Source organism: Poecilia reticulata, linkage group LG10, assembly GCF_000633615.1.
Source record: "Poecilia reticulata strain Guanapo linkage group LG10, Guppy_female_1.0+MT, whole genome shotgun sequence".
Taxonomy (NCBI): domain Eukaryota; kingdom Metazoa; phylum Chordata; class Actinopteri; order Cyprinodontiformes; family Poeciliidae; genus Poecilia; species Poecilia reticulata.
In genome coordinates, this window is record NC_024340.1 from 5,607,781 (window position 1) to 5,617,400 (window position 9,620).

Here is a 9,620-nt window from a genome sequence, read left to right on the forward strand (position 1 = left end):
AGTTAAGAAAATCAGTCGTTATTTTGAATTGAATCATCATCCAAATCTACCTAAATTAAAATCTACTCAAAATATTCATTCTCTAATATTTCACATGCACCAAGGTTAACTGTTGCTAAAATTCATATAATCAAACTTATGTCCCTAACTACATATAGTTAAGTTTAAAAACTAGCATATTTTAGATTTATTTTCCTAATAGCACACAGGCTGTTATCTCGAAGGTTCTGTTGATGTTGCCCCAGAATCGAGAGGGCAACATCAACACAGCAGAGCACAATACCGGATGACAGTGTGACAGGAGCAGCAGAGTCCTGCCCAGAAGTTTTCCTCCTCCTCCTCCTCCTCCTCGATCCCTCACAGACACAGCTTCCGCTCCACTGAGTCGAGCCGAGCAGCCGCTGGTCGCTGCTCCTGTCAGTAATGCTGGCTCTGCAGAATCAGAGCCACACGGTTGTTTTGATCACGAGTTGCAGCCTCCTGCCAGCAGCGGACAGCGGAACAACCGATTCCTGCAAAGACATCAGGTAAGAAGTCTTCCCATTTTTCCTCAGTGCTGCTATCAGATGTGGCCGCTTTTCTCTCCCTACATCGTGGGGGGGAAAAATCCTCTCAAAGCCGATCCGTCTGCAGGTTTCCAGTACTTGGAGGAGTGCGGAGGAGAAACTGCGTTTTTTCTTTGCACATTTAAACCCGCTTTAGAAATAACTTTTATTTATGACAGAGTTTTAGATTCTTTTAACTGAAAAGTAAAACTACTTAGGAATTTTGGAATTTTGTGGGGGTTTTTCCAACAGCAGAGACATGTCTATGAACTATAATGAAAGCTCTTCAGTGTACAGGTCATGTGGCTGCTGCCCAGGGCGCCAATAAAAAGCTTTGGGTTGGGGGCGGGGGAGACTGTGGTGAGAAGAGGGAAATGTAAACACCAGATATAAATAACATTCTGTATATGACTGTATATGACTTAGTTGTGGACTTTAATTAGTCTCGTGAATTAGTTTTTAGTTGCATATTTGTAAGTGCAGTTGATAGGGGTAGGGCACACTGGGCTTTGAATAGGCCCACCCCACTTCCTGCTGCTTTATGAGGGACTAAAGAATGTTCTGGCCTCATACTTGCTACACCTGAGAAAATGTTTGTCAGTGAATTCAGGCCCGAAAGAACAAAATAGCTTTAATAGGGAAATGGAAAGAGAGGCTGGCCCAAGGTCCTTCATGATCAATCATTCGATTAAAATCAATAATTTATTCATCACAAAGGGAAATTGCATGTTGTTCCAACTCATGTAATCAAAATACCTCCAAATGGTGAAGTTTATTCATCTCATGTTGCAATCTGCAGCAAGTTGTTGTGGACAGTAATGCTGTTTCTGGTTCTGCTCTGCGTTCATGAAGTGTCCTTTTCAAGTCTATTTGAGCTTTTGAGATGTGAACTAGATGCTAACAATTACAAAAGCGATACATTGTAAAAGTAAAAAAGTGAGAGCCAAACTCCTTCCAGGTGCAGAGCATCCAGAACCAGAGGGAACAGCAACGCTTCAACCAAAAAATATTCTGAAGGAAAGTCTCCTATAAGAACAAATCAGAGCTAATGTATCAGAGCTGCTCCAACTCGCTGCCATCATCAGTTTTCCAAAATACATTCTAGAACGTGTAGCACGCCAGTGGAAATGAAAACGCTGTTTTCTGCAGCTGTACAGGCTCCTTCTGTTTTCTTTCAACATCAGAGTGAAATAGTGAAGTTGATTCATCTTATGTTGCAATCTGAAGGAAAGGAGAACTGAACTCTGATTGTCTAATGCAGGGGTGTCCAAAGTCGGTCCTTGAGGGCCGGCATCCTGCGTGTTTTAGTTCTCTCCCTGGTTTAACACACCTGCATCAAGTGATGGCTCATTAGAGGCCTAAGGAGAACATTGACTTGCTGAGGAGGTTGTTACTACCACCAGGAAGAGAACTAAAACATGTAGGATGCCGGCTCTCGAGGACCGACTTTGGACACCCCTGGTCTAATGTGTTCTGGTCCTTTTCATAAGGTGAAAAGGACCAGAACACCAGTTTTAAACTCTTTTGCTTTTAGCCTACAGAGAAACTCTCTGTAAGCTGCACATTTCAATATCATCTGAAGAGTGTCTGAAATATTAAAATGAAAATGATTCATTAGAATTTCTTTCTTTTTTTGTCCCCCACAGCAGAGCTGAGGTGGGCCGTCATCTTGTGTGTGGCCCGCTGCCATGTCTCGGTACCTGAGGCATTTCACGGCCGTGGGYGATGTACAGCCGGGTCAGTGGGTGGAAGAGGAGCTGCATGTAGACAGCGAGGAGTTGAGCCCAGCAACCGGCCAGTACCCAGCAGGACTCAACTTCAGGGCTTCACTGAAGAGGCTCTACACCTCAGATCGTTTCCAGGTAGACCCCACCTGCTGCACAACACTTCTAACACACACTTAGTTTACATACTTTAGAGCAACATTAGTTTTCCTTTCCTCTTTTTTCTTTCCTTTGGTTTGTTATTTTGTTTTTCCTTTTAACTCATGTGAAGCACTTCAAATTGCCTTGTTGCTGAAAATGTGCTATATAAATAATATTACCTTACCTCTACAAGAATTTGCATTTTGCACTATTGGATCTTAAGAAGGTTCTAAGTAGAGCTTCACAATGTTAAAGGAAAAAATAAGTGCAAGAGACAAGAACTTTTGAGCGGGGAATTAATTGAAAACTGCATTTACACTCAAACATGATTTTTTCAGCTGATCAAAAGTTTAAGACCATAGACTTTAAAAGCCAAAAGCTGTGCAAAAATCTGGATTCCATGTCATTTTCTGTCAAGTCTTTACACTGTCAAGACCTCCTGATGGCAAAAGCAAAAAAGCTCACTGACTTTGAACGTGGTAGGATTGTTGAGCTGCATAAGCAACGTGCCATCGCTGCTGAGGTTGGACGCAGTAAGACAGTCATTTTGCATCTTTTAAATGATCCTGAGGGTTATGGAACAAAAACATCAAGTGGTAGACCCAAAGAAATTTCACCAGCTCTGAGCCGCAGGATCCGATTGGCTGTCCGTCAAGACACGGGACGATCCTCTACCCAAATTAAGGCCATTATTGGTGCTGACTGCAGCCCAATAACCATCAGACGGCATCTGTGAGAGAAGGGCTTCAGAAACAAAAAACGTCTTCAAAGGCCACGTCTTCTTCAACACCACAAAATTGCCTGTTTGGACTTTGCAAGGGTGCACCAAACATGGGACATTGAAAGGTGAAAGAAAGTTGTCTTCTCTGATGAGAAAAAATGTAACCTTAATGGTCCTGATTCCTTCCAATATTACTGGCATGACAAAGAGATCCCACCCGAGATGTTTTCTACACGGCACAGTGGTGGGGGCGCCATCATGATTTGGGGTGCGTTTTCCTTCAATGGAACAATGGAGCTTCAGGTTGTGCAGGGGCGTCAAACAGCAGCTGGCTATGTGGAGATGTTGCATCGGGCATCCCTCATAACTGAGGGCCCTCGTCTGTGTAGTAATGATTGGGTTTTTCAACAGGACAATGCTGCAGTTCACAATGCCCGCCTGAYAAAGGAGTTCTTCCAAGAGAATAACATCACTCTTTTGGACCATCCTGCATGTTCCCTGGATCTAAACCCAATTGAGAACATTTGGGGATGGATGGCAAGCGAAGTTTACAAAAATGGACATCAGTTCCAGACAGTGGATGCCCTTCGTGAAGCCATCTTCAACACTTGGAGCAACGTTCCCACTAGCCTCCTGGAAACACTGGCATCAAGCCTAGACGATTGTTTGAAGCCATCAACAAGAATGGTGGAGCTACTCATTACTSAGTCCTTTTTTTTGAAACTTTGATTTCTGTTTTGGGTTTTTTTTTAGCTATGGTCTTAAACTTTTGATCAGCTGAAAAAAATCCTGTTTGAGTGTAAATGCAGTTTTCAATTAATTCCCAGCTCAAAGGTTTTTGTCTCTTACGCTGATTTCTTCTTTCAACATTGTGAAGCTCTACTTAGAACCTTCTTAAGATCCAATAGTGCAAAATGCAAATTCTTGCAGTTTTTTAACTGGTCTTAAGATTTTGATCAGGAGTGTGTATATATATATATATATTACATATTTGATGCAAGAACATTTCTCTCTGCTGTCTTTGCTTGTAGATCGCTGTGGTGTGTTTGGTTATCCTGGACGCCTTCTTCGTCATGGCGGAGCTGCTAATAGACCTGTCTGTCATTAAGCTGGAACATGGTCATCTTGCTCCTCAGGTGACACACAGTTTCACATCCAGACATTTCCCCAGGCTTCTTTTTGGAAACTGTATATCCCCGTGACTGCTGTGTTTCTCTGGCAGGTGTTCCACTACCTCAGCCTGGCCCTTCTTACCTTCTTCATGGTGGAGCTAGCTGGAAAGCTGTTTGTGTTTCGTCTTGAGTTCTTCTATCACAAGTTTGAGGTGTTTGATGCTTTGGTGGTGGTTGTATCATTTGTGCTGGACATCGTTGTCATCTTCCATGAGGATGCCTTTGCTGGAGTGGGTCTCCTCATCCTGCTGCGACTTTGGAGGGTAGCCAGAATTGTCAACGGTCAGTGACACTCCAATATCTATTTACTTGATACACAGTATATAGATGGACAGTGAGTGTTCTAAGAATAGAGCTTACCATGTTTGAATGGGCTGCAGGGATCTTGGTGTCGGTGAAAACTCGCGCAGACCAGAAGATCCACAAGCTGAAGGAGAGCTACGATCATCTTGTTGAAAGAGCAACAGAGCTACAGAAGCGCAATGATGAGCTGGTGAGCTTCTGAACCTTAATCTGATCAGTGTGGAGATCTTAAATGCCCATTCTCCATGGACGTGTCTTTAACTGCTTCTTCAACCAGTCAGCCGCTGCCAGATTTGTGTCCACTTTCAGAGATTAAGCGGCTCCAATCTGTTTTTTGTAACCATCTCAAGCCGGACTTAGCCAATTTGATTGGCAGTAGACTGCATTTGTTGTATTCCATGGATGAAACCATTGTAGTTGGAGAGATGTTGAGCTGTAAATTGATCATTTCATTGTGAAACGTTGAAGTCCAGACTTTTTAATTAATTGTGGTGGAAGAGTGCTTACAATTGGACTGGGCAACCCACGACAACCAAAAAATAAAGAGGCGCTTTGTAAAAACTGGCAGCACAAGGGTACACGCGCAAAATAACATCATTGTGCAGCCTGCCTGCGTTCCTGTCCATGTTCACACCTATATAGTGAAGAACACACTGACAATGGAGACACACACAATCTGGGTGGAACCAAAACATTCATAGTGTTAATTGTTCAGCTCCTTTATCTCATGATGTATGGTTTAGGAAGCAAAACTGGGTAAGTGAATACCCACTTAAGCATAAGTCAAGCGGCATTTAGATAATCAGTTAGTGGTGATCCTGTATTGTAACAAATGATGACAGAAAGTCATGTTAGTTCATTCTATTAAGATGTATGAAGCCAGGCTTTCTAAACTCATTTGATCTGTTCAAGTCAGCTTTTTTACACGGTGCTAATTACAACAAATATCTTAAAACACGTAAAACAGATCAAATTTACCTCCGGAAACATACAAGCTAATCCAATTACTCTATATGGACAGATCCAAAGACTGTTAAATACATTCAAATATGATCCTAGTTGGCTAGATGGTGCAATCACATTCAGTTTACAGTGGGGGAAACACTTCCGCTAATCTGCTAATAGTGGAGGTAATTTTTCATTTAACACTTTTGCTAACTTTAAAGATGTTCTTTCTTATATTGACATAGGTACTTTATTGTCATTCAACAATAAAGTGAATGACACTGAAACTGTACATTTTATTCTGAAGTGGATGAAGACTGTCTACACAGCAGTTCTGTAACCCACAGCAGAGGAAATAAAAGCTTTTTCTGTGGCTTCTTTGAACTTCCTATTGCAAAGAAGAAACTTAGGAACAAAATAACATTGACTGTAGAGAAAAATATATAAGCTCAAAGTCAGTCTTTAAGAGTATTATAGAACATGTAATTTTTAATGTCAAGATTAAATCGGTGCTAAAGGGTTGCAGGTTTTCTGGGGCAGATATAATTAGAATTGAAGTTGGCAACTAACTAACCCAGTTAGTTAAAAAGTGCAAGTTTGTCTAGGAGAGAGGCCGGGTTGAACATAGAGAGATGGCAGTAGCTTCCTCAGGAAGTGAGGAAGCTCTAACAAAATACCATTTGTTTTCTGCGACAGGTACAAGATAACCAAAAGCTGCAGGCTCTGCTGAAGAAACATGGCATCGGATTCTAACACTATGAAGTCCGTGGTAACATTCTTCACAGACCTGATCGTTTACCAGTCTCATTTAATAGTATGCCTACTACAGGACATTTCTGTCTATCAATTAAAAGTCAAAGATGTTCAGTTTCATAGGCTTGTAAATATGTTCAGACTACTTCCGCCTGATAACTTGTACAGAAATCTATATTCCATCAAGTATTATGTTTTGTGAAAAGCAGCTTTAAATAAGTTGATTTTTGTATTTGATTGTAAAAATAAAATACTTTATTTCAAAATTGTCACACAGAAATCTTTATATACAGTATTTACACAATGACTGCCAGTTTTTGTAGAGAGAAGTGTCACATTCATACTGGATGGTTCAGACAAAAGGAAAGAAAAAGTCAAAGGGTAGTTTGGCATTAATGCTGGGTGCGGCTCGGTAACCAGGAACAGCTGCTGCAGATACAGGGATGAAGGCCACTGAGCTTCTGACTGGTACGATGCTGCTGCCACCAGACAGTCGAGCCTGTGGGAGAGGACAAACACACACTCAGGACAAATGACTTCCTCCTGGTCCCTTTGGGTCTAATTCCCCTATAGACAAAGTGGAAGCACCCACTTAGTATCATTCAGTCTCTATGAATGCTGACTTTCCTTTTTGGCTATTTGTAATATGTTACGGTGAAGCTCTTCAGCGGTCTTCAGACCTGTGCCTCACTGCATTATGGCATCCTTTGGAAGTATTGGTGAGTCTTACCAAACTGCTCTGGTTGGTTTCAATCATTTCTCTTATGGTCACAATCTGAGCCTGGGGGTTCACCAGGGATCCGTACTTGGTCCATTCTATTTCTAAATGAAGTGACAGTGGGATTTTGCAACTTTGCGCTTCCTGCAAATAATAGAAACAAAATGTGTCACCATCAAGCATCAAACAGCTTTATGGCTCAAAATAAAATACAAAAATCAGTCAGTCAGACACTTTCTCTTTCTAAAGTCCGAGGAGCAGCAAAGGAGGCCATCTGGCTCACCTGCTGAGATGTGGGAGCGCGTTCCACCGAGCCTGTGAAAGGCTTCCTGAACATACACTTAGTGCTCCTTTAATGGACCCCAACAGATGGACAACGCATAAAGTATGTGATGTTTCACATACTTTACTGTTCACATGTGATAACTTCACAGTGTCATGCATAATTAGCAATGCAGAAAATACACCTTTTGTTAAGGCACACAAAGGAAAAGGCAGACATTTTTTTTTATTTTACGTGTTGTGGACATGCTGTTTACACATAGTTGATTACACGTTAATTATGTGTTACATTTTGCAGTGTGAATATCACATTCTTTTATGCATTTCGTGCTCGTATACATGTAACATTATTGTGAATAATGTATGGAATTGCACGTAGTCAAATTTCCTGTCAACTTTGAACATATTTTAAAATAAAAGCACGGTGGGCCGCTGGTGCTCAGCTCCTCTACCACTGAGCTGAGCTAGATTAGCTAACCCTGGAAAAGACTTCTAAGTTTGTGTTGCACCTTGTGATCTTTACACAGGTTATTGGAACATCTGTACTATAATATGCACGTTTCAAACTGTTCTCACCGTGGGATTGATGTTGCTCTTGACTGGTACCCAGTCCAGGATATTTTCTAACGGGGTGTTTCCAAAGGAAGCCACATATTGTGGGGGACTTGGTCCTCTCAGAACATTCAAGAGCGACTGGGAGACAAGGGAGCAGTTGGTTATATCCTCCAGGCTGGAGTAACAAGAGGACAGAAGGTTAAAACATGGCAAGAGAACACCTTGGTGGGAATAGATGTGTTTGCTAGCAGGGTGCTTTGCCTTAGTGTGCAGCCTGACATGTAGTCCTGACCAAACAGGACAGGAGACCGCTGGTGAGGACCCTGCAAACAGTCCTGGTCTTCGGTACTCTGCAGCAGAGACAGAGTATCTCTGAGGTTGATACTTCTACTGATGCCAGTGGAGGGGATAGATAAGGATACATCCTGGATCAAATCGAGTCAGCAAGTTCATCCCTAACAAAAACTTTAGATTTAAATTTCCAGAGATTTTCACTGTCATACGTGGCTTAGAAACCCAAAAGAAGGATATTCTGTTGCTCTGTCTCCTGACATGAGAGGCATTCCAACCACATAACCCGGGTTTCCACTGTAATAGACTGCAGGCTCCCCGCCATCTGCCTTTATACAAAGCACAGGAAAAAAACAAAAGCACTTTGATTTAGTGTCAGGAAAACATGTGCAGTTCATTTTCAATTTACAGAGAATTGAGTACAATTGTCACCAATTGTTTTCATTAGTCAACTCAACACCCACTTGGTAGGTTTTACACAAGCAGCAAAAACATAGAGTTTCATGATAGAATAAAAATAACTAACGAGTGACAAACCAATAAATCTGCCCGGATTTCCTTCACTTTGGGAGATCTGCAATCAGCCGACAAGTGCAACTGATCTTATCTCCCTCTGCAAAGGTCTGAAATTCAACTACTGTCTCCATTTGCTCTGCTGTGAGAGAGGACTGACTGACAGACCTGCCCACCAGGACGTCTGCACATGTGCGGCTAACAACAGCCACCGCAGTAACTGTGGTTTTACCTTTTTGATGTTCTACTAATGTCAAAAAAACACTATTTTGAAATTGTGGTGTTTCAATATAAAATACAATTCAATTCCCACAAGAAATCCCATATGAATACTTTTGTTCATGCATTATGTCATTAAAACTGATGGCAGTGATGGATGTAAACAGTTACATGAGATGTTTTAATATTTCAGCCATGAGACTAGTGCTCATCCTCAGTCATCAGAGAAAATGTTAGCATCTTATTGAGGCGTTGCAACAACAAGCCCCTCATTATTGTAGCCGGTAGTTTTACAGAAGAGCTTTGGATTGAATAGTTTGGAAGTACAAACTCAACTTTTGATGAACTGTGAGAGCTCTGGTGGAGGCAGCTGCACCTTGTCCATCACTCAAAAAAATGAACTTAGGGGGTTATTACATATTACATACACACAAGAATATCATGTACTTTTAACACAATATTTTCATGTTTCAAACAAAAACATGATAAAATCATGTTGGATAAACAAGAAATTCAACAACTTAACTTTTCTGAAATTTAATCATGCTGAGAAAACATGATTCATTTTAGTCAGACTGATCTTGTGCTGAAGACGACTAGCGAGATCACGGAAGATCACACGAGACCACGCGAGATAATTGTTTCGCGTGCCGGGAAAACTCCAGCAGCAGTTATGAGAAGACAACATTTCCATTTATCTCGGATGATCTCGTGTGACTTCCCATGATCTCGCGTTTT

General features: G+C 41.5%; 2 protein-coding genes across 6 annotated transcripts in view; one reads left to right on the plus strand and one right to left on the minus strand.

Annotated features, from left to right (window-relative positions):
• The first annotated feature begins 359 nt into the window (after positions 1-359).
• hvcn1 (hydrogen voltage-gated channel 1) lies at positions 360-6,570 on the plus strand. Its single transcript, XM_008419730.1, has 6 exons — positions 360-527; positions 2,192-2,407; positions 4,163-4,267; positions 4,354-4,585; positions 4,684-4,796; positions 6,248-6,570. The coding sequence occupies exons 2-6, from the start codon at positions 2,234-2,236 to the stop codon at positions 6,302-6,304; spliced, it is 681 nt and encodes a 226-aa protein (XP_008417952.1). The 5' UTR covers positions 360-527; positions 2,192-2,233; the 3' UTR covers positions 6,305-6,570.
• tctn1 (tectonic family member 1) overlaps positions 6,537-9,620 on the minus strand; it is a 22,335-nt gene continuing 19,251 nt past the window's right edge. For 3 of the 5 annotated variants that reach the window (XM_017307270.1, XM_008419726.2, XM_008419727.2), the window contains 5 exons: positions 8,363-8,479; positions 8,121-8,284; positions 7,881-8,034; positions 7,035-7,166; positions 6,542-6,803 (listed from right to left, as the gene is read on the minus strand). In XM_017307270.1, coding sequence (XP_017162759.1) covers positions 6,657-6,803; positions 7,035-7,166; positions 7,881-8,034; positions 8,121-8,284; positions 8,363-8,479 — 714 coding nt within the window. In that variant the 3' untranslated portion in view covers positions 6,542-6,656. Of the gene's footprint in view, positions 6,804-7,034; positions 7,167-7,880; positions 8,035-8,120; positions 8,285-8,362; positions 8,480-9,620 lie in introns of all 5 variants that reach the window. The other 2 variants (XM_008419728.2, XM_017307271.1) reach the window with 2 other exon arrangements.